Source organism: Xiphophorus hellerii, chromosome 11 (genome assembly GCF_003331165.1).
Source record: "Xiphophorus hellerii strain 12219 chromosome 11, Xiphophorus_hellerii-4.1, whole genome shotgun sequence".
Lineage (NCBI taxonomy): Eukaryota > Metazoa > Chordata > Actinopteri > Cyprinodontiformes > Poeciliidae > Xiphophorus > Xiphophorus hellerii.
Window position 1 is genome coordinate 5,592,353 of NC_045682.1, and position 24,261 is coordinate 5,616,613.

The window sequence follows — 24,261 nt, forward strand, 5'->3', positions numbered from 1 at the left end:
GGCAACAGACTTCCTCGTTTGTGATTGGTTCTCTGCCAGATTTAAAGAAGCAGAGCACATGTGAGGCCTTTTCGTTAGAATCTTAGCATTTTATTTGTTTTAATTAAAAAGACAAACATGGCAATTTAAAATTTTAATTTATTTAACTGTCTCAAAAACGCCAATGCATTTTACTGAGAAGTTATTATGAAAGCCAACACAAACTGGAAGTGGAAATAAAAAGGAAAAATATTGTCTTCAACTAAAAAAATAAGAAAACTGAAAAGTGTGGCGTACATTTGTATTCTACTTCTTGAATCGGTGCTTTTGTGAGTGAATAAAATTTTATTCAAAAATACTTTATTGATCTCAAAAGTAATTAAATAACATTTAATTGAGTTAAGTGTAATTTATATTATGCAGCATTTCATCTGCACATTGAAGCATGTTTCCACTAACCAAAACTTCTGCTGCCATGTTAAGTACTTTATTAAGGGATTGAGGTTCTTATTATGGAATACTGTTATTTAAGGTTTTCAAAAGTGACATCACCTCATCCCTTTAAGGTTTTATTTACCTGGATACAGAGAGCAAAAATCTGGACAGGTTCTAGAAAATACTCTTCTCAGCAGGAAATGATGTCATTGTCTGTGACCTGGGGACTATTGGGCTAATCCTCATTTTGTTATCTCAGAGCAGAGATTAACGTGTTATAACTGCTGTAATTTAAAGCAGAAATCAGAGGCAGAAGAAACTGCAGTTTCTGTTTCTGAGCATCTACTCTGTTATTTAGATATCTGCATGAAAACACGCCGGTAAGGTCCTCAGCCCAGAAAGAGCAAGGGGAAACTGGGAGGGAGGCGTGGCGTCCTAATCCAGAAGGATCCTGTGAGTCAGCCGCACAATAATCTGCCAGGAGCAGAGAATATAAACAGACACAGGAGAGGAATTTGATTCAAATCATCCAATAAAATCAGGTAATTTCCCTTTTTAACTTCTGCTGGAAAATTATTGAAATAGAGGGAACAAAGCTGACTGAAGCTGAGGAACATGGCGCTCCTGAAGTCAGGCTGGCTGTGGAGACAGAGTGAGTATTTTCTATTATTTTTTTTACCCCAAAACAAAAAGGTAAATCCAGAATATTTTATCACAAAATTCTCTTTCATTTACATTTCAAACTTATACTGGTGATACGGAAATCAAAAAGTGTCACAATCCAATAAGTAAATATATTCATCATTTATTTATTTTCTCAACTATTTAAAAGGGATGAGTAATGTAAAAAAAAAAAAAAGAATGATTGATATACACTTTGGAAAGTATCTTCAACACATAACATTACTTCTGTGTTTCTAAAGTGATGTCATTCTGGCTTTTAAAATCTGATTGGTTCATTTCCACACTCAGGTTCACTTGAAACCAATCATCTTTACTGCAGCCATTTTAGCCCCGCCCACTGATAGGAAATGCTGACTTTTACACTTACTAGCTTTGAACCTGAAAGTTTAAAAAAACAATCATTTTCGTATGTATACACAGTACCAATCCTAATTATATATTGACAAATCTTTTTTTATTATTTTTTTTAGAGATTATAGATCTAAAAAGTTCCTAAGACGGCTTAATAGGGCCATTGTAGATAGAAAAAAAGGAGAAAATTTCCACGAAAAAGAACTCAGAAATTTTGGGGGATTAATCTCAGAAATTTTCTAGAAAGATTTGGAAATTCTGTGAGCTCGAAAAGTTGATTATTTTCAACTTTTGAAATATAGAAAATTTCAGAATGTCGAAACTTTCCTGCATTTCAAGTTCGGAAATTTCCAATTTTTACATTTACTCTTTTTTTCTATCAACAATGCCCCTGATACGTTGTTTTAAATTTCATAATTATATTCCCAACTTTTTTTATCTACATTTTTACATGTAATTTTATATGTATTCACTTAACTTTGTGACCTGTTTTAGAACTCAACAGGTCACAAATTTACAGTCATTGAAACATTTAATACTATTTAAACTAGTATTAATAGTGGTACTATAAGAAATAATTAGATAAAAACAATAAAAAAAGAATTTAAGATAGACGTGTGTTGTTACCTAAGTTTCATTTTTTGCTTTATCTGAAAAATACAATTGTCCCCTCCAGAATCAGAGTAGTAGAGAGAAAATTAAGGGGAAAAAATTAACAAGACTCCAAAAAAATATGAAATTTGACAAAAACTAAAATTCTGCTCCAAAGATATGGTAATATTTCAGACAAATATAGAAGAAAAGCCTTTAATCTTGCAAAAAAAAAATCAGATCTGACTCCAAAATCTGGAACCATTTATATTTTTAAGCATTAAGGCAGAGAAATGTGGATGTTTTTAGGTATTTCTATTCTAGATTTGCTAATCAACTGATATTCAGTGTCAAATAATAAAACAGTTTTTGATGTTTTTTGAAGAACTTGTTTTTTTCTGCTGTTTTAAAGGTTTAACATGTTGATCTTTAACTGACCAACATCATGTTTCTGTATATTCATTATCCTCCATTCAGGATAATCTGAACGTCTCTGCAGAAAACAATGAGAATATTCCAGAAAGCCGCCGTGCTGGTGATGAAACTGCAGCGTCTAATCCTATAAATTGTCCTCGGCCGGCCGTGTCTCTAAGTGGCTCACAGATCATGAGGGAAAGCCAATCGAAAGCAGAGTTGGAAAGGAAATGATTCACAATAAGTTATTTTAAAAGATTTTCCACCTCTAATGTGACAGAAATGAAGTCGGTTCGCCACACCAGATTTTTCTGAAATTTCTTTCTTCAAGCTGAAGTCAAAGTTTATAGCGAGAGAGAGAATGGAATTATTAATAAAACTTGGCAAAAGGCAGCAGGTTTTCAAATAAAGAGCCACCTAAATCACATTTTTATTTTATTTTGTTTCTTTAATTACAATATTTCATGCTTAAAATCAGTACATTTTGTATAGTTTTTTTTTTTTTTGGTTTGCGCCTCCTCAGACTTTTCATTTATTTGTAATTAAAGGGGTAGTATTACGTAAAATCAACCTTTTAGTTTTATGCTATAATGCTTTTCCCTCATCAAAAACAAACCTGGCATGTTGCTGTGATTCCTTCATGCATGTTTGAGAAATCCTTTCATCTCCATGGCAACTATTCGGCTGGGTGAACCTTAGAGGCACAGCTCCTCCCACACTCAGCTCCTTGAGACTAGCCAACAGCAATTACCAAAAAGCCTGGAGTTGAGCTCATTGTAGGAGCTGCAGCTCAGAGCAACGCTGGTGAAAACGTTGCTAAAGGATTAATAGAGCAGCCATGTTGGGATGACTCCCTGGAGGCGGGGCTTCAGAAAGAGCAGGAGCTTTTAAAGAGACACAGACTCAGTTTCAAGGCATTAAAGCAGGAAGTAAAGTAATTTTTGATATATGTGTAGCTCTTTTATAATATTTGAAGGAAACAGTAACTTGAAATGCTATAAAATGGCACTATGTGCCTATAAACATATAATATTTCCCCTTTAATAATTATATTAAACAAGTAGGATTTTTTTTTTTTTGAAAGTCACTGTACATCACTGTATATCTCTGTAATCTATTTACACATTTACTTTTGAAAAATACGGGATTATGTCAAATTATTTCAATAAAATTATGTCTAATTCAGGTTCTAGAATAAAAGGGGGAGCGAGGACAGACCCTAGAGGCACACCACAAGCTGGATCAGTAGTGACCAATTATCATCACCAATGATAGTAATGTGGCTTTCAGAGTACATCAAATCCCTTTACAGAAAAGCCTTAGCATGTCTTTGTGACGAATGCTTGCTCTGCAGCCGCCATTTTGAAGCGCTGGAAGCTGAACTGGTGCGACCTTTGGATAGACGGCAGCCTGTGTTTCTACAAGAGCGACAGGCGGCGGGAGTTAGAGCAGCGAGTCAGCCTGAAAACAACGTGCATCGATGTGCGGTCTGGCCTGGAATGTGGAGGTAAGCATCGCAGACATGCTTTTATAACTACCGTCACTGGAAAATGAAAGTAACACCCAATTGTCTGTCTGTCTGTCTGTCTGTCTGTCTGCAGGTGTGAACCCACCAGAGAGTAATCCCAGGGAAAACCTCGTAGTGGTTCATCTCAGAGAAGGCTCAACACTCAACCTTTGTGCAAACAGTGAAGATGAGTCTCTGTGGGTAACACCTCCACCTGCTGGCTCAGCCTTTAATTTAAACACATTTATCAGCTTCTCATTTCGGGTTTTTGTTCTGATTCAGAGCGTGGAAACTGACTCTGCTTGAAACCAGAAGAAACCCGGTGAGTTCTGTGTGTTCCCCGTCAGTTCTGGACATGTCAACTTGTTGCTGAAAATAATGAAAATGTTTGTTGTTGTTGTTGGTTTCTTTGTGCAGGTGTTTGCATACGACCCCTATGATGACTCCTACCAGGCCGTCCCCATGAACGGATACCACACCGTCTACATCACACCTGGAGCGGGACCAGGTAAGATGGCTGAATGACAAAACTTTGAGATTAACCTCAGAAAATTTCTAGCCAAAATAAGGACATTTCTGAGTTTAAAAAGTTGTAAATTTGAAAAAAAAAACTCAAATTCTGAAATTAAACTCAGAATTTTTCTCCCAAAATGTAGACATTTCTGAGCTCCAAAACGTCAATCCAAAACGTTGAGATAAATCTCAAAGATTTATGAGCTTGAAAAGTTGAAAACTTTCAACTTTATGAGCTCACAAAATGTTCAGATATTTTATAGAAAATATGTGAAATTAATTTCAAAATGTCCATTTTTTTTCTCGCAAATGTTTGACTTTTTGAACTTTTTTTTGTGTCTTTCCTAGAAAATTTGAGATTAATCTGAGGATTTCAAATTTGTTCTTCCAAACTTATACTTTTTGAAATCTGACATTTCGTTTTCTTCTGGAAAATGTCTGAGATTAATCTCAAAATTTCAGATTTTTTTTTTTTCTACTAGATTTACAACTTTTTGAACTCAAAAATGTCCTCGTTTTTCTGAAAGATTTCTGAGATTAATCTCAGAATTTCTGTGTTTTTGTTTTTCTTGCAAATTTTCAGCTTTTTGAACTTTTACATTTAAAAAAACCCCAAAACAAACAAACCTCTGTCTTTTTTGGTGGAAATTTCCTCTTTTTTCCCCCCTTCTATACACTGTGGCCTAACCCTACCTGCCGTCGCAGACAATAAACATCTAGAAGATTTTAACAGCAGTTAATGTCTTTGAATTTTCCTTTCAAAACTTAACCAGTCTGATAAGCAAAAAAAAAAAAAAAAACTTGTTTGAGAAGCAAACAGACAGGATCCAGCTGTACCAGTGGCTGCTGTGTTGTTGTGTTGAAGGAACCCACCAGGTGATCGTCCAGAGGGATCCGTTTGATGGAGTCGCAGAGAGCGTCGCGCTGGGATTACTGGCGGGCGTGGCGGCGGGGGCGGCCATGCGGTCCTTCCTCTGGATGCCCTTCTTCTTCTGCTGAAGGCGCCGGTCGCTCGTCTCCCCCGGAGGACTCGGTCGCCTCACGGAAACGTGTAGAAAAGCTTCTTCTTCATCACGGTTCGCTTTTCTCTTCAGGAGCAGTTCTGAATCTGAAACCAAAAGGCCGCCGTGTATTTATGTTACGTTTAATTTATTCAGGACGTCACAACTACCCGAGGACATTTCTGGAACAACGCGCTAGTTTTGTATTTAATGCTGTTTTATCTACCGTTTTGCTTTTTACAAGCTTATATTAAAAAAAAAAATCAGCTCATTCTGAGCATTGCTCTGTCTATAGACGATAAATCAATAAACGCTCATTTTCTCCCAACTTGTTTTGCTTTCTGTAAGTTGCCATGGCAACAGTCGCTGAGCTGGGGAACGTGGTGGTCGGGGGGCGGGGGGGTCACGTCTGTCAATACTGTTAAAAAAAAATTAAAAACCTACAATCTGTTATTTTTATGGTAATAAACCGGCAGCTGTGGTTGAGAGAAACACAGTAAAAAAAAATAAAAATACAGTAAACAAAGTAAACAACTTTACGGAAAAAAAAAACGTTAAAGTGTGACAGGTTCTGCTGTGAGTTTTGCATTTTTTCACTGTTGTTTTTAGAAGTTTTCTTTGTAAAAAAAAAAAAAAACCCAACAGTTTAAATCAGTAAATTTAGCAGGTTGATGTCGTTATAGTACAAAGTACTCAGTCGATAAAACTTCACTGGGGAATATTGAAGAAAAAATGTGTTGAAACAGGTATAGTCAAATAAATCCCGTTCTGATACATTTGTGTAAATTTGACAACCGAACATGCGGAAAGTGTTTTGAGTATTGCAGAACACTCTTAATTAGTTCAGTGGTTTTGTTTTGAGTTTACAAACAGCATGAATAGAGTATAGAGTAAATTGATTCATTTCTGTTGGACTCTGAACTGCAGTGTGAGCTAAAATTCAAGCTTGAATGACTTAAAGTGAGCCTCTTCCAGTCAATTTAGTTTATCTTATGGCACCAATTCACAATAAATGAATTGATGCATTAAGGATTGTGGTGACAGTGGAGAGGAACAACTTCAGAATCCTCTTTTTGTCGCTAATGTGGTAAAAGAAGAAAAATTGCTTGTTCAGCACATTTTAATCAAGTTGGTGTCTGGAAACCTGTTTTTTGACCTTTGAACTCTACACAGCAGAGAATATATTTAATAAGAGAGGCAGGAAGTTCACGCCACATGTTGCTAACAGCCAGAGAAATCCACACGTATAAAGAAAGTGAGCTTAGTTTGTACATAAATTATGTTTAATAAAGTGACATGAATGAAAGTCGAGAAAGCAGCTTAAACGCGTCAGGATTTAGAAAGCCATCGTTTTTCCTATGAGCACAGAGAAATATCTGCTGGTTTGTTCCTGGTGGCCGATTTAGAGGTTTCTTCAAACAAGAAGGATCTCATGGATAAACGTTCCTTCAGAACTTTACTGTTACTGTTACGGTAGCTGTGCTTCCTTGACCATATAACTGCACAATTTAACATTTCAGAAATAAATTTGAGTAACTGAAACTAGCTAATTTAGAAAAAAAATCTCAGGTTTTCAATAGAAAGTTTCAGTGCTAGCATGATGTGGTTTTCCAGCCGTATTGAAATCAGTTTCTTTTGCAAAACTGCAATGGAATCACTTAAAGTTATTCCTGTGTGATTTTGACTTCGTTTCTTACTTGATGACAACAGCGCAATTGCAAAGTTGTATTTTTCAACATTATCAGAACAGCGACAAAGTTTTTGTGCAGATTTGTAATGGAAACACAGCTAATGTTGCGCACCATTTCGGCAACATTGGTTCCAGATTTAGGCCCAGTGAGCGACTGGAGCAAAGATCTGAGTGGAAAGGAAATAAATTCACAGATTAACCGGCCATCACCAGCTGTTCCTTACAAGAGTCCCACAAAAAAAAAAGGAAAAAAAAAGAGATGGGCTGTCCAGAACCTGAGGACCTCTCACAGAGAGCTTTAAAAACACCTGGAGTTAGCAAGCAGATGTTTCCACTTAAATACAACAAGTGTTGTATTGAAACTAGGGCCTGGGCAATAAATCAATAACAATATATATCATGGCAGACACGCAATCAATATCGATAGAATATTCACCAAACTCTGATCCAGAACCGCACAGGGGGATGTAGGCAGAGGAAAGGCTTTAGCCGCTTAAACTCTCACAGCTAGCTAAGCAACGTGAGTGGCATCGACTAACTGGTTGCCAAGCAACAACCTACTGAGTAACTTACACAGCAGCGGTTTCAAGTTTCCCCACCGTGTCTGATAACTGCTTACAAATAAAAAAACAACGACGTGGAGAGAAAACCGTTGATAAAGTCACCGGTTTGGCAATATTTCAGACATTTACAGCAGAAAACTAACCAATCATTATTGATATCGACTAACATGATGAAAAGCATATATTGTGATACGTTTTTCAACCCTAATTTAAAAAAATGTTAACTCCACAAAACTCCACTGCTGAAGGGAAAACAACAAAGCAAGTTGAAGCTCGTTCATCAGGATCAGCTTATATGGCGAAGATGAACTGGAAATATTTCCTCTCAGTTTTGCAACTGATTAACGAATCGTCTCTGTAATCAATCCCAACTCTGCTACTCCTCTTTCCTCTGAGCGTGTCCGTTCACTTCCTGTTTCCCCAACTTTCCCTCCGCCTGCAGTTTCCGAACCATCTCCATGGGGCCCTTCCCCATGAGAGCCGACGGGTGCCTGTAGGAGCCTCCCAGCCGGTCCCACAGGGTGAAGTACTGGCCGTAGTTGTAGTTGTAGAAGAGGTGATGGTCGGTGTGGTGGGCGGAGCCGTTGATGACGCCGGTCAGACCGGCAGGGACGCGGTAGTCGCCGTCGTGGATGGAGATGGTCCAGATGTTGACGAACACGTACAGAGCCAGGTAGAGCAGCTTGTGAAGAGGGAACAGGAAGGGGTAGATGTGGTAGGGCAGGCCCTGCAGGAAGCCGTCGACCGGGTGGAAGGCGTGGCTGGCGAAGGGTGTGGTGATCTTCCAAATGTGATGCGGCTTGTGAAATGTCTGTTGGAAATGAAGAGAACAGAGATCAACACATAGTTCCCACCGGTCTGACCAGGAAGTGATCCGTGCCATCTTAGCTGGCAGCTAAGACGGCTGCTAGCTACGCTAATTTTTCTAGTTTGGCAGCCAGTACTATAGTAAATATCACTGATATTTATCTCAGTATTACACACAGGTGAGCAGACACTCAAAGGTTGTGATCAAGTAATAGTTGTAGTTCATAAGTTAGATAAGAACAAGGTGAGAGCTGGTTGTAAGCTGGTGGCTTGTTTATTGTTGTCATTAGCAACTCCAATGCAAATGCCTGCCAAAATGGCCGTCAGTTACAAAGGTCAGAGAAGTGTGACGTCACATGAGAACTATCCATTCAAACCGAAATTAATATTCCACTAAAAAGGAAAAAAACGTCTGATGAGAAATCCAATTAACTTATTGAAAACTCATTTTTCTCACTGTCTGACATTAATTAGATGAAACTTTTCCCATTTTAGATCAACTGAAACACTTAGAATATTTAATTACATTTAGGTATAGTCTAATTTAAATGTAATATTAAATATTTAATTTAATTATAATTTCATTTATATTTAATATTTAATTTCCCTTTGGGATTCATAAAGTATTTTTAAATTTGTATTTGAATTATAAACAGAGTGTCTTTCAGATTTTCAGGCAGCAAGTATTAAGGTTAGTCTAAGAGATTGTCTTTTTTTAAACTGCAGGAATAAGGTCATAACTTTAGCAGAATAAAGATGCAATATTACCAGGAAAAAGTCATAAAATTATGACATAAATGCCACTTTATGAGAAAAAAAGAACTTCCATAGAGCTTTTAAGATCAGACTAGGTCGGCCAGTCTGTGGCTCTTTTTTCTAAAGTCCTGCTGCTGATAATAATTTAGTGCTGATGTTAGAGGATCAAGTTTTCCCTTCTTTGTAAAACATACCGAAGTATAACTTCATTTTACCGCAATGTAGGAGTTCTCAACAAATTAGGACTTTTCTCACAGTAGTACGATTTTATTCTCATATCACTGCACTTGTTCTTATATCATTGCTCTTGTATCATATTGACTTTACTCTCATAATATTACGACCTTCAACAGAGGTTTACCCACCTTGTAAATAAGCTTATGGTGCAGGAAGCGGTGGACCCAGTAGATACACATGTCAGTGAAGAACAGGAAGGAGATCATGCTGAGGAAGAGACCGGACCAACCTGAGAGCACAGAGGAGACGTCAGTCCCACAGCAGGAGGACTCAGAGACCACATGGAGGACTCAGAGACAACATGGAGGACGATCAGACAACATGGAGGACGATCAGACAACATGGAGGACTCAGAGAAACATGGAGGACGATCAGACAACATGGAGGACTCAGAGACAACATGGAGGACGATCAGACAACATGGAGGACTCAGAGACAACATGGAGGACGATCAGACAACATGGAGGACTCAGAGACAACATGGGGGACTCAGAGACAACATGGAGGACGATCAGACAACATGGAGGACTCAGAGACAACATGGAGGACGATCAGACAACATGGAGGACTCAGAGACAACATGTAGGCTGCTTTCCTCACCCAGCGGGGAGTCGCTGACGTTGTCGTACAGCTTGCTGTAACCTCTGACCTCAGCGAAGAACAAGGCCACGGTGGGGATGCTGATCCAGGGCAGGGAGGTCATCGCATACTTAATTTCTCTCTGAACTTGATTCTGCGAAACAAGAGGAAGATAACGCGTGTTAAACAGAAGTTCAGCGGTGCAGAGATGAGGCTGACTGGCTCTAAGCTGGTTTCTTTCAGTATGGATGGACGCTGAAAGGCGACATGCAGGGTTCAGACCTGGAGCGTATCGGGACATTCGGAGAAGCTGCTTGGTGGTGTACTGGTGGAAGTGACTGCAGTATCAAGCAGGTCAACAACGGAGTATATATATTAAAGACTTGTTTAGTTTATCAGGGATGAAGCCAGTATGGGTCAGATTAAAAAGGTACATTTTTGTTAAATAAAAATATTTGTAAATAAAAACTTAGTCAGGATTAAATCGTCTTCATCTCCTGTTAGACCAAATTTTATTATATGAAAACTTAAAGAGTTGAAAGAATTTCTTGTACAAGATCAAGTTTTGAGCATCTTTCTAAAAACATTAATAAAGTTGTAATTGAAAAAAGGTGCTGTCTCAAATTGTCACAAAACACACAGGAATTTATATTTATATTGAATACTGTGTCTGTCACAAAAAAACAAAAAACAACAAAAAAAACAGTTTTCAAAGTAAAGCATTGAAATAATTTTTGTTTCACTGAACATGTGTGAATATTATCAAATCTTGCTCTGGAAGTCATAACAAAACACATCTGAACAGCCGAATATTTCACACAATGGCTCTGGAAAGCTAAAATACCTAAACTGTACATTTTAATCGATTTTGTGTTATAGTTTCATGTTTTAGCAGTAAATGCCTAAACAGTGACCAGTCCACCATTTTGAATGTCGAAGTTGAAATGCAGAGGCGAACATTCCCAATTCTGAAGTTTTTCCACACTTGTAACCTGAACCCTCAAACACATATGTTCACTTTGATTGAGACTTTTTAAATATCCAAAATAAATGAACAAAAATAATAAATAAAATGTATTAATAACTCTCTGTAAGCAAAGTTGCTCATTAAGCTCAGAGGAAAAAAAAAAAAGAGACAGGAGGAAAACAAACAAACTACCTTACTGCTTAGATAAAAACTATCCACCTCTGAACAGAATATCTGGTAGCTGGCCCTTTAAATCTCTCCAAGGAAGAAAGGATTGGAAGGAAGAAGGGACAAAGTCCGCTGGTCTGCCAGGTGTTGTTTACCTGTGCTACCCGTAAATCCGTCCTACCTTGTGGCAATGCGCACATCGATGCTACGTCACATGCTGCTTACTCAGCAGATTTCTTATAAATACGTCCTACCTGTGGAAGTATCGTTCCATGTGTTTTATTTAATCAAAGATTACGGTAAGCTTTATTTAATTTATTTTATACCTGGCTTTCATTAAGCTGCTGTGTTACTTCATGTTTTTAGTTTACATGACAGGCAGCTTGCAAATATATTTACAAATGGCTTTAGTTTCACCGTCTGCAAAGTCGTTACTACTGTAAACAAGTCATTGTTTGGCAGTTAATTTTATCCCTATATTTTAAAATATTTTAGTTTAATTACACTTTTTTATTATTATTAAACTTATGTAGGATTGAAGCTGTGTAATAGCCGTGTAATATTACTGTATATTAATCATATCCAATCATTTCAGGAGCACAGTGACCTGCGCAGTTCGGTGGACACATTGTGGCTGCGCTGCATCTGATAAGAGACATACAAAGTATTAATGTGCAAAAAAGAATTACGGTGATCTGCTGTCTGTATTTAATGTAATTCCAATAAAAACCTGTTTCCCCCTGTCTGATACTGTTTTATTCTTACAAACACCTTTGTATTTAAAATATTTTTTAACAGGGAGCATATTCTAATAAAAGGATTAGTGCAAACATCTATAGCTTTTCATTTTAAACGGGTAGGATGTTCAGATGAATCTTCTTGTGGTTTCGTCATGGATATAAATTGTTCCAGTGCTAAGCTAAGCATAAGCTTCCACTTCAGTCCCGTCACTCAAATAATGTTATCCAATGTATTTAACATTAACACAACCCGATATAGTTTTCTCTTTGTAAACATGACAGTAGCAGTTTTTGACGCGTAGCACTGACAGATAGACTTAGCTGTCTATCCGCACTACGGTAGGAAAATCTGACGAGGTAGCACAGATGGTCAGAACAGGGCTGGCAATCACTCCGTTACTACGGCAACCGTGTGGCGACATACCTCCAGGAAGTGAGGGTGTTTCATCAGATTGTGATCAAAGATGAAATAGTAGCTGAACGCTCCCAGGCCGAGGTACAAGATGGCCGCCCCGAGGTTGGTCACCACCAGGAGGCTGATGATCTGCCGCAGGGCGCCGTCCTCGGCCCACGACTCAGGGTAGACGTAGGGCGTCAGGACGTAGTGGTCGGCCACGTTCAGCACCAGGTCCATGGCTGCTTCTGGTGATGAAGGCACTGAAACAGAGAAATGTGAAAACTTCTTCCTTCCACCAAGCTTTCCATTAATATGGTGAGTTAGAGCTGTCAGCTTCTTTACAAATACACTTTTGTGCTCAGTCAGTTCCCCTGCGAGATCAGATCAAAACATTTCGCTACAAAAACACATTACTTTTATTGCTCTACTGTAAAATTTGACTGAATTTATGGTTTTAATAGCTCTAAAAGCCATACTTCACTAATGCATTGCTGTAGTTTAATTACTGGACTCCAGATTATTTACTTAGCGGGGAAGAAAACATTTCATAACCCGTCTTAAAAGTAGGTCAGTTATTGCTCTCTTAAACAGAGCAAGACTCGTTTATCTCGTTAAACTCGTTTAATTAAGCGAGTCGTTTAGTTAAACGAGTTTAACGAGTTAAATGTTAAAACAACATTTGTACAAAAATCTCGCTTAGTTTTGTAAAAATGCATTCATTAAACAGAAAAACCAGTAAAAACTAGCATATAGTGACATAAATTCTTGTTTTATAGAAAACTATCCGCTGAGCCAATAAGATTTAAAACTGGACGAGAAAAGCGTAACATTTCCGGTAACAACCGACACCAAAGATTTCTCTGAACGCTTCATTTTGTATTAAAAACATGAGCTGTGGTTTAGCAAAGTAATTTTTAAGACTTTCAGAGCAGTTTCATCAGAGCTACTCACCTTCCTGCCGCTGTGTGGCTTGTATTCTGTATCAAAGGTAAGCGGACGACTAAAGGAAGCTCGCGGACCAATTACAACACATCTAAACATTGCTTCGCATGAACATAGACCAATCAGCGTTAAGCAAGCCACCCATGGTAGGATTTTTCTCGTTTCTGATTGGTCGACGAAGAGGATCTGATGATGGCGTTACAGACGGAACGACAACTGGACAAAAACATAAAAAACAAAAATACATAAAACCTAAAAAGGCGATAAAAAATAGGAAATCATGAACAAAAACATTTAAAATACTTTAAATAAGTATACAAAATGTACACATACAGAATAATATAAACACATTAATATGCAGTTTTTTCTGTTTAATAAAAATATGCAGTTATGCTAAATGACTTAAAAAACTATATTATAATTTACAGTAAATTGTCTGCACTTCACTCGACAGAAATAGCTATTTTTATTGCCTTTGCAAATCAGTCATAACAAAACTTTGCTTTTCTGACCAAAGAATTACAACAATAATTTTTATAGTCAAAGTGAAATCTGATTTTTACAAAAATAATGACAATAAAATTATTTGCCATAAAAGCAGTCAATCTTGAAATTTGTTTTAGCATAATTTTGATTCCTGTTATAAATTTTTTTTACTTTACTTTTTAAAATATAAGATATGCGTTAAAACACTTTATTTAAATGGTATTTTTGATGCTCATTTTATGATTGGCTGCCAGTCAAATTCATGAAGCTGCTCTGTATGGAGCTAAATTGGGGCCATAAAGTTTGTTTCAAAGAATAAAAATGAAACTGAAAAAATATTTTGAAATGGGGAAAAAAAAAAGTTTGAAACCCAAAATAGAAAGATTTGAAATGGAAACGCTTCTGACGATAAAATGACCGCGGAAACCGACACAGCTGCGAAAAGCCCCCCAAATATGTACAAAAAGTACATATTTGTTATGACGGTCAAACATGTACTTTTTGTTAATAAAAGTTACATACTGCAGCTTCAATTTCACGGAGGAGGGGACGGGTCAGGAGGGACATGGCAACAGATATCTGTAATGTAAATGCAATCTAAAGCAGGACTATCTGAACTGACAAGAGGCTGTTTTTTATTATAATTTTATAAAGATTGCTTGAATTTCTGTCACTAATACATATATTATTTTGTTGTGTAATTGTAAATAGAGCAGTGAGACAGGAAAAATCTACATAGCCTCCCTGGATTGAGGGAGCCTATGTAGACTTCCTCATTCCAGGGAGTCTGCATGGAGTCTCTGGAATCTACGTAGCTTGTCACTGAACACAGTGTTGCTCACCGTTTTCACTGGGGCATGGAGGAGGGATTATTCTGATATGGAGGTCCTTGTTCTTTAAATGCTAATGAAAAGGAGGCAAACAGTCTGTAGCTAAGCTAATTATGCTAAATGGTTGATAATCTCACTCAGTCAACCCCCCTCTCTTGGAGAAAAACTGGGCTACAAATTGACACTCTTGTATTTTTTCTCTTTCTCTCCTTTTGAAAATCTGACTTTATTATTTTTCTGGGCAGCATAGTGACTGCCACAGTCGTTCTTGTCTCCTACTGCCTGCTGCTGAACACCGTCACCTAAGCAAGAAGGAACCATTTAATGCAGTTTCAAGGCGGGTTCAGTGTAAATATGAATGTGTGCGTTTTGTTCTGGGAATGGTAACATTTACTTTTTACTTATAAAAACAATTTTAAAAAACCCAACAACACACGATATAATTAATTTTGTAATTGACAAGGCTCCAATTTTTTCTATTTGAAAAAAACAACAACAAAACTATTTTGTGGAGGGGCATCGGTCGGTCAGGGGCCCTTGGAATTGTCCTAACTTTCTCCGCCTTTACGGCGCCCCTGGCTGGGCATTACTAGATGATAGATGTGGCAATGATTCTGTGGCACCAAAGAACTGAAGCTACACTTATAACACCTTACAATGACTTATATCAAGATAACAATTCAACATTAAAATATTAACACATGTTATAATTGTATATATTAATATATTTTTTGCTTTGTAAGAGTGATTTGTAACTGAACTATGTACTACAATACAAGGTGCCCTGCATGAATCTTTTACTATTTAGCTGGTGCAATTTGCAACTTCTGTAGTCCAGTTTATCTCACGCACCAGCGCGTGCATCCGTCATTGAGCCTTCGTCAATGATCGTCATGGAAACGACGTTAGCGTCGGTAACCCTATAAATGACGCGGACCTTCTGAAATCTTTCCCTTTGCTACGGGACTTTTGAAGGAGACGCCTGAAGGAGCATAACGCCTCGGAAGGTTTGAACCTAGTGAGAAGTCTGCTTTGCAAAACTTGCTAAAGAAGCACTTGCTGAAATACGCACTTGCTGAAGAATCCCGCAACCCGGGAAAGATGGATCCTGGCCAGGAGAAGAACCAGCAGGGTGATCAGCTGGAAGGTTAATATCATTCTTCTACTATTTTAATAAACAAAAACAAGTTATTAGTAAAATAATAATGAATCGTTTAGTTTATTTTGTGTTTGTGAGCATTTCTTTTAAAGAAATACTGCCTGCTGTACAAAAAAAGACAAGTAGCATTCTTGCTAGCGTAGATGTTTCTTAACTAATGAGCCTTTTTCTTGACTGAATTTCCAGGAAATGTCAGGAATGTTAAACTGGTGTAGTGATTTAAGAAACATATGTATTTAATTATAGTCAAATTAGTTGAATTAATGTCAAATTCGTGAAAAATTAGCCTGCTCGTGACCGTTATTTTTTGAAAAATGCTCTGTTCCACTCAGTTTCCATGGATACGCCAAATAAAATACATTAGCTATTTCATGTTACTTTAAAGAAATAAAAAATAACAACACGTATTTTCCCCTTTGATAGACTGTAATTTAATGGTTTAGTTTTGCTATTTTTTTTTAAAGAAAGGAACATGTAGACCTGTTTTTTTAAGCATAGGCTAAAATGTGCAAATTGATTGAAACAAAGGTGCTATAATGAGAGTCAGGTTTAATGACTTTGTGTTCAATGCTTTATTAACGCTGGTGTTTGAGAATAACTGCTATGCTGATTTGAAAAGAAAGAAGAAAGAAAAAAACAGTAAAATTTCTGTCCAGTTGTTGGAAAATTAGCTTGTTTTTGACCGTTATTTTTTGAAAAATGCGGTGATACACACTCGGTATCCATGGATACGCTGAATGAAATGCATTAAACATTTAATATTACTTTAAAAAGCATTTTTTAAAAAGATATTTTCCCTATGACAGTCTATGATTTGATTGTTTAGTTTTATTATTTTTTCAAGATAAGGACATGTTGATCTGGTTTTTCTTTAGCATAGCCAGGAATGCTAACATGGGTGAATTGATTTAAAAAAGCTAAAATGATGCTATTTAATCTAAGAGTATCAGTTTGATGATTTTGTAGTCCAATACTTCAAAATTTTGTTGACTTCTTTGAAAAATACAGCTTTAATAGGTCTGTTTTGCATTTGTGGGATGAAACAAATTTGTGAGTTAATTTAAATGGTTTTGTGACTTATGTGTTAGCTTATTGAAATTTGTGGATAAATGTGTGGAATGTTAGCACTAGTGTTTGGGAAAAAAATGTTATGCTGGTTTGAAAAAAAAAAACAAAACGGGAAAATTAGCTTGTTCTTTATTTTTTTAATGTCCTGACAAAACATATTTGGTTTCCATGGCAATGACATCAGACTTGTAGAGGTTTATTAGGACACTCAAGGACGTTTTACATAAAATCAGTAATTTCTATTCATGCACACGTTCACACACTGATGAACATGAAAAGCTAATAGATTGTAGCCACAGCTGTTTTATCAAGCCATTGGACCTTCTGACCAACACCAGCAGGAAAGGTGGGAGAAGCGTCTTGACCAAGGACACAACGACAGAGGCGGGCCACTGCAGGGCAAACTCCTACACCTGTTGCCCCAGTAATAAGCATTATGTGTGTGTGGGTGTGTGTGTCGTAGTGATCATCAATCAAAGCTGATTTTCAAATACAAAATAATAATTTTATGTGAAAATCAAATCAGCTTTTATGACTTTGGTGTCCAATTCTTGGCAAACTGGATGGTTCTTTGTCCATTTTTTTTTTTTTTTTGAAAAATGCCCAAACATATTTAGTTTCCATGGATACATCGCGGAAATGATATAAAATGACTTCAATAAAAAGTTAAGAAAGCCAAAAACTTTTCAAACATGTACCTCCTATAATATCTCTGAATTATTTAGTTTATCTTTTTTAGATCTAATTTTAGAAATGTCACAAATGCTCATGGTGATTATCTTATTTTGTTTTCAGACAATATATATTTTTTAATATTTTATCTAAAACAGATAAACAAAACTAGATTGTTCTTGACCTGTTTTTTAAAATAAGCATGTTTGTTTTCCATGGATGCACCACTGATCTGAATACAATAAATGAGTCTAATACTTATGTCCTTATGTATTGGATTTGGAGCAATATAATTGTGAACATTCATCTGAGTTTATTGCTGGGTTGTGTGCAGCCATGATCTTCAGACTGATGTAATGAATTTCATAACACTACCTTCAGCCATATCTGAGCCATTTGGAGTAATATTAACATGTGATAATAAGACTTCGAGGCATCATGCACACATAAGGGATGCAGGTTAATATCTTAATTATTTTGTCTGGTCTATCTCCAGACAAAATATAATGGCCATTTTAACACTGGATATGGATTTCTAAACCAGATAAACAGTTTTATTTTTGTAGGAGCCCCTTTTTACTGGAAACGGACTGGAAATTTGTGTCGGACTGTTTATTTAGATCCCCAGTGTTTAGACTCTGATATTTACAGATGACCATTTCTGCTGTTGACTATATGTAGGAGTATATGGGTATTTATTCATACTGTAGGATTTATTGATGGGGTGTCAGAGAAGCTGTGGTTGTGGTTCTGAAAACTTGTGGAGCTCAGAGGAATTGAATCTAATTAACTACAGTTAACATTTTATTAATTTAAAAATGCTAATGGAAACATATTAATTATTTTTCAATTCTTTTATAGTATTAAATTTATGTAAGCAGTACTTTAAGTTTAATAGTAATGAATGGCTCGTGTATCTTGTTTTGGCTATTAAGATAAAACAGATCTGTTCATCAGCACCAAAGATTTGTGAGAATTTAGGAAGGTAAACTGAGTAACTTGGTGCAGTGTCTTATTTTATTCACACTAATGGTATGTAAGATTAAAGGTATTTTATTAGCTATTAAAAGTCCTCAACACAGCACATACTTGTTTAATTCATATTTAGACATTCTCAAATCTGGGCTGGTGTATTTTGGTATTTCAGTGTTCTCTTTAAACATCGCTTTGGATTTTTGTCAAGGTCTTGATAATGAACTATAGTTTTTTCTTGTTTTCCTTCACAGCTCATAGTGTAGAGCTTCCAGCAGATGGATCCCCAACGTTGGAGGAACGTCCAGACGACGGTAAGGATTTTGGTAAGGTGTGGTCAGATGTTGTCCCTCAGATGTCTGACAACGTGGTTTCTGGAAGTCATGGCGAGGCGTCGAGGTGTAGTTCACCTCCTCTGTCTGAGCCCATTTTGAGTCCAGATGACTCCAGACCTATTGGTACTTCACAACGTCATCAGGTAGGTTTGGTAGGGGATGTGGCTCGTGTGACATCTGGGACCAGCGTAAACAGAAAGAGGCCAAAGGACAGTGACTCTGAAGAGGAGCCCCCTGCCAAGAGGACCAGGGAGAGTGATGTTGATGAAGAGGAACCTCTTCTCAGTCCCTCCACAAATACGTTGTGTGAGGATCCCGTTCAGTCATTTCCACTCTCCATTCCCTCGCCCATGACATTCTGGCTGGATCACATTAATTCACCCTTCAGTATTTCACCTCACAGTGCATGTGAGGATCCTGTTGCTGAAGTGGAGCTCCCCTCCAAGAGGTCCAGGGAGAGTGATGTTGATGAAGAGGAGCTCCCCTGCAAGTGGACCTGGGACAGTGATGAAGAAGAGGAACCTCTTTTCAGTCCCTCCACAAATAGGTTTTGTGAGGATCCCGTTCAGTCATTTCCACTCTCCATTCCCTCGCCCATGACATTCTGGCTTGATCACATTTATTCACCCTTCCGTATTTCACCTGAGAGGGCATGTAAGGATCCCGTTCCGTCATTCACTGTCCTCTGTCCCCCACAATGGATGGTGCATGAGGATTCTTCTCAGTCATCCTCTGCCTCCAGTTCCTCATCCATGTCATTGTTTGGGGATCACCTTTTTTCACCCTTCGGTCTTTCACCTCAGAATGCATGTGAGGATCCTATTCTGTCCTCCCCTGTCGTTTGTCCTTCACCACCAACATACTGCAAAATTCCAAGTTCATCATTCCCTTGCATATGTGTCTGGATGAAGTCTCAAATGGACAAAGAAGAGGAACCTATACCTTCAACATCTGGGATTGGATCTGACAGAATTAGAGGAAGAGTGAGTTCCAGACAAGTGTTTTTTAGACCTCAGTACGACTTGTCAGGTGATGACTCTGATTAGAGTGGGATCTTGAAAAACTGAAGACCTACCTGAAAAGTCCCATTAGGAAAACGTAATTTCTCTGTTGTTTTTGTTAAAGCCAATGGCTTTCTAGCAGGACCGAGGATGCCTTAGGTAGCGTCTTGCACCGGGGCTTTTCTTTATCCCGCTGCTAGATTTTTTATGTTATGTTAGATGAAAATCTTTAAGGATAAAAGAAAGAGATAAATATTTGGTTAGGGCTTGGTCCAGTGAATTGGACCACCATAGATACAGTTTATTCTGAGGTTCTGGTTCATGGTCCTCACCAGTCTCCAGACTGCAAGCTGCTCTGTCAGTCCCAGTCAGAGCAGCTCGCAGTGAGACTGCTTCCTCCAAGATTCCCCTTGTGGTTCTGTCTCTGTTTCCTCTCTACTCTCCCATGTTTCAGGGTGTAATCGCGGTGCTTCCCCCCACGATGCTCTCTATAATTGTTCTCACCTGTTCCTCCACTAATCCAGTTTCCCAGTTTTAATCTTTCAGGTTTTAGCTGCTCATCGCTGGACTCTTTCGTCGTTGTCCATGTGGTTCCTGTCCTTCTGGTTCCTTTCTTGTAAGTTCTTGCATTCCACAACACATAATACTGCCTGCTTCCTGCTGGCATTGGGGACCATCAGCTTTACTAAATAAACATAGAAATAAATTCACTATTAGTAGAAAGATGAACTATTAATCTCATAAAACAAATAGTTTATATGGCCATATTCATGTGTTGCAACATAGAAAGATCACAAAAAGAGAATAGACATTAAAAAATACAGACACTAGTCTCTGATCCCAGGTCCAGACTTCTCAGATCTCTGATGTTCTGATCATCCCAGGTTGGATCTCCTGAGCCTGGATTCCTCCACCTTCAACACCACCAGTCAGGAGGAGGAAGATAAGAGAACCCAGTTGACAAAAAAAGTAAGAACATTTATATCTACACAACATAACTAAACATTTCAGATGGAGCTGCGTAGAGTTGAGCTGAAAGCTAGAAACTGGTTCTGTCTGCTGTCCATGCATATTTTCCTCTTTAACTCTGTTGTCTTTTCTCTTTATTTCATTTCTCTGTCAACTCATGTCACATGACTTGAGGCTTGAGTTGACCAACAAATAAAGAAGAAGACCTGCTCCACCTGGTAACTTACTGGTGTAACAAACTGTGGAAAAGGTGAGGACATGAAGATGACTTGATCAGAAAGTCTCTTTCAATCATCTATTATTTAGACAGAAATGAAGGAATGTGTGTCTGATCATGTGTTGATTCTCTAGCATCACCAACAGCACTGGACCAATCAGGAGAGAGAAGACACAGAGGACTTAGGAGACAGAAAAAGATTTAACAGGGGGACACCTGAGGACATGTGCAGAATAAAGAGACAGAGATCATGTGAAGTGTTTCCTCGTCAGCCTGTCAACCTCCACCTACACACCACCAGTAAGGTGGAGGTAGATAAGAGAACCCAGTTGACGAAAAAAGTGAGAAAACTTATTTTTACCTGGCTAACAATTTTAAATATGTATGAAATTGAGGTCAAATTTCAAAACTGTTCTTTCTTCTGTCCATGTTCTCTTTTTTAACTCTGTTGTCTTTTGTCTTTATTTCATTTTTCTGTCAACTCATGTCACATGACTTGAGTTGACCAACAATTAAAACAGAAGACCTGCTCCACCTGCTGCTCTACTGGTTGTAACAGATTAAGGAAAAGGTGAGGACATGATGATGACTTGATCAAAACGTCTCCTTCAATCATCCTTTATTTAGACTGAATGTGTGTCTGATTATGTGTTGATTCTCCAGCGTCTCATGTTGAAGTTCAACTGTTCCTTGGTCAGACGATGAATATTAAAGAATTTTAGAACCATTAGAGAAAACCCAGCGCTGGTTTCTGATCCCAGATTCAGTTTCTGCAGATCAATAATGTCCCAGGTTGGATCTCCTGAACCTGCAAACCTCCACCTTCAACACCACAAGTCAGGTGGAGGAAGATAAGAGAACAAAGTTGAGAAAAAAAGTAAGAGTAACATTAAAAGTAACTTTTACACAAGAAAAAGTTTTCAATATGCTTGAAGTTGAGGTCAATACTCAAATCTGATTAATACTTTCTGCTGTACTTTCTCCTTACTGACCCTTTTGTTTGATTTTTTCTATTGAGTCAATTCATAACAGCAGAGCTTTGATGAGCTTTGTGCTGATGGAAGGAGGATCAGGAATAGAGCAGAGGACCTGCTGACCTACTGGTTCTAGTAGATTCTATAAATGGTGAGGTCATGATTATGACTTGATCAGAAAGTTTGATTCAATCATCTGTTATTTAGACAGAAATGAAGGAATGTGTGTCTGATCCTGTGTTGGTTCACTAGCATGACTGAAACTAGTCAACAGCACTGGACCAATGAGGAGAGAGGAGACACAGAGGACTGAGGAGACACAGGAAATCCTGCTGGAAATCCAGAGAAGTTTCCTGATCCCATGACGATGAGTTGATCAGATACGGTGACCAACAGGTGCCAACGTGCAGCAAACAGGTGAAACGGCACAGAAAAAGTTAAACTAAAAGATCTTTTTACATTTCCAAACTGAACTTGCTTATACCATCACTGAAGCCAAAAACATGTTTCCACCATTTTTTCAAGTGACAAGTTGACTAGTCAAGGGACAAGTGTGTTGCTCCATAGATTAATTTAACACTGAAACCATTTGTGTTTTGTGTTTAAAAGACGATTCTACTGTGCAGGATAAATCAGATGTTTACTGAAGGGGCAGTATTATGTATTTTCCAGGCACATAGTGTCATGTTATTGCACAATGAAGTACCTCTGTTAACTATGTTAATTAGTTACTACTTTGTTGCAGTTAAAACAAGCGAATGTAGGGTAAGAATCCACAATAGCCAGCAGACAAATAAGTAAGACCCTGATTCAAGTGCTTGACTTGAGTTAGTGGATTTGCAATATTACCTGTGCTAAACAAAAAACAAGATTAGAGATATACATTTTTATGTGTGACTGTAAAACACATCCATTTAATATCATGCTCTTTTTAGCATCATTAAAGTGATGGTTGTTCTAAATGTTTTCTAGATTCAAGGATGGCCTTTCAACCCTGGATGTCATTTATGCTTTGGAGCTTCGTGCTTCTGTGTTCAGGCCCTTTATGTGCACAAGTGTGGAAAAGCTGACATCAGAAATGTTTGAGGAAATCTTTGAGGTTCAGCTCAGCGAAAAGGGCAGCACCAGACGACAAGAAGAAACCAGACTGCTAGGATTCTCCTAGAGACGGACCAAACCTCGCTTTCCTGTTCAAACACTATCAAAATACCAAAGCCCAAGACATACGATCAGTTCCAAAAGAGACATGAACTTCGGGATACAAAACTCTTTGGACTTCAAATACAGAATCACAAAACTCAAATGTGGATGTTGGCCTGTGAAGGAAGATGTTAACTTGTGAAACCTGCTCTGTCAAAGTTCTGACTCTGCTGCGTTGTGGTTGTTGGACACACACCTTTGAACTTTAGACTCGTTCATTTCCGAGTCTTGTGTAGTTTTCTACATAGGATTCCCAAGTCATGGATGCACTAGGCCACTGTCTCTGGAGGTCCTCAAACTGTCCCTAAAGACGGTCATGGCCACATTGACTGCTGTTTGACTCGGTCATAAACTGTCCCAATTCCTCCTGGGAGTCTGGGAACCCACAGTCTGTTCTGCCAAACCGAGGAGTAAAATACGCACAGGACGCATAGATTAGTTATATATTTACATTTCTTCATTCAACTGTCACTACCAACTGTTATGACTATTGTTGAAAACTGTTGTAATGCTTGATTGTATTTATGTCATCAGAAATTGTTACAATAAAAGTGACATACTATTATCACATGGCTGATTTTTTTTGTTTTGACAAATTATTTTTGAAAGCTGCCAAACAGGCAACAAATTAACCAGATGTTAATTAAATAAATGAAAAACAACAACAAAAACCTTGTTAGGTAGGTGGTACATGACATCCGGTTTACCAGTGAGACTGTTAAGCAGGTCTGATGGTATTTGTAGTCCATCTTTCCTTGCTTTCATCGATGTCACATTGCAGCAAACCCATGAACACAAACCGCACTAAACACATCTGCTCATGACTGCCACTAAAGACGTGTCTCTGCTTCAGATCATTCATCAGATCATCCAGAACTGGGACTAACAAACCAAAATGAAAACAAATTAAGGAAAATTTCAGAGGAGACACAAACAGTCTAGAATGACATCATTGGTTTCCATAAAATAGATAATTTCTTAAATTTGCTCTTTAAAGAATGAAGGCTCATTTGAACATTATGAATTGCTGGCAAGAAATCCAGAACTTCTGCATGAC

General features: G+C 37.8%; 2 protein-coding genes and 1 long non-coding RNA gene across 4 annotated transcripts; 2 read left to right on the forward strand and 1 right to left on the reverse strand.

Moving 5' to 3' along the window:
* The first annotated feature begins 780 nt into the window (after positions 1-780).
* Positions 781-5,981, forward strand: plekhb1 (pleckstrin homology domain containing B1). The gene is made up of 6 exons (XM_032575769.1): positions 781-1,066; positions 3,809-3,961; positions 4,056-4,158; positions 4,244-4,283; positions 4,379-4,469; positions 5,340-5,981. Exons 1-6 carry the CDS (start codon positions 1,030-1,032, stop codon positions 5,471-5,473), a joined length of 558 nt encoding a protein of 185 aa, XP_032431660.1. The 5' UTR covers positions 781-1,029; the 3' UTR covers positions 5,474-5,981.
* Positions 5,982-6,736: 755 nt separating this feature from the next.
* sc5d (sterol-C5-desaturase) lies at positions 6,737-13,397 on the reverse strand. Its single transcript, XM_032577095.1, has 5 exons — positions 13,331-13,397; positions 12,407-12,639; positions 10,129-10,261; positions 9,657-9,757; positions 6,737-8,539 (listed from the first exon to the last, which is right to left on the reverse strand). Exons 2-5 carry the CDS (start codon positions 12,614-12,616, stop codon positions 8,105-8,107), a joined length of 879 nt encoding a protein of 292 aa, XP_032432986.1. The 5' UTR covers positions 12,617-12,639; positions 13,331-13,397; the 3' UTR covers positions 6,737-8,104.
* An 8,239-nt stretch (positions 13,398-21,636) lies between these two features.
* Positions 21,637-23,859, forward strand: LOC116728055 (uncharacterized). 2 transcript variants are annotated; one of them, XR_004340934.1, is made up of 4 exons: positions 21,637-21,907; positions 22,049-22,155; positions 22,257-22,421; positions 22,977-23,859. It is a non-coding gene; the product is annotated as an uncharacterized LOC116728055 (long non-coding RNA). The 2 variants fall into 2 exon arrangements; XR_004340933.1 differs by having other exon boundaries at positions 21,647-22,155.
* The last annotated feature ends 402 nt before the right edge of the window (positions 23,860-24,261 follow it).

Excerpts from the sequence above, each read along its gene's own strand:
- plekhb1 (XM_032575769.1), top strand. The coding sequence starts at position 1,030 with ATGGCGCTCCTGAAGTCAGGCTGGCTGTGGAGACAGA. Across the intron at positions 3,962-4,055 it reads GTCTGGCCTGGAATGTGGAG|GTGTGAACCCACCAGAGAGT; the intron begins GTAAGCATCGCA and ends GTCTGTCTGCAG. Across the intron at positions 4,159-4,243 it reads AACAGTGAAGATGAGTCTCT|AGCGTGGAAACTGACTCTGC; the intron begins GTGGGTAACACC and ends GTTCTGATTCAG.
- sc5d (XM_032577095.1), bottom strand. The coding sequence starts at position 12,616 with ATGGACCTGGTGCTGAACGTGGCCGACCACTACGTCCTGACGCCCTAC. Across the intron at positions 10,262-12,406 it reads AACACCCTCACTTCCTGGAG|AATCAAGTTCAGAGAGAAAT; the intron begins GTATGTCGCCAC and ends CTTGTTTCGCAG. Across the intron at positions 8,540-9,656 it reads ACCATAAGCTTATTTACAAG|ACATTTCACAAGCCGCATCA; the intron begins GTGGGTAAACCT and ends CATTTCCAACAG.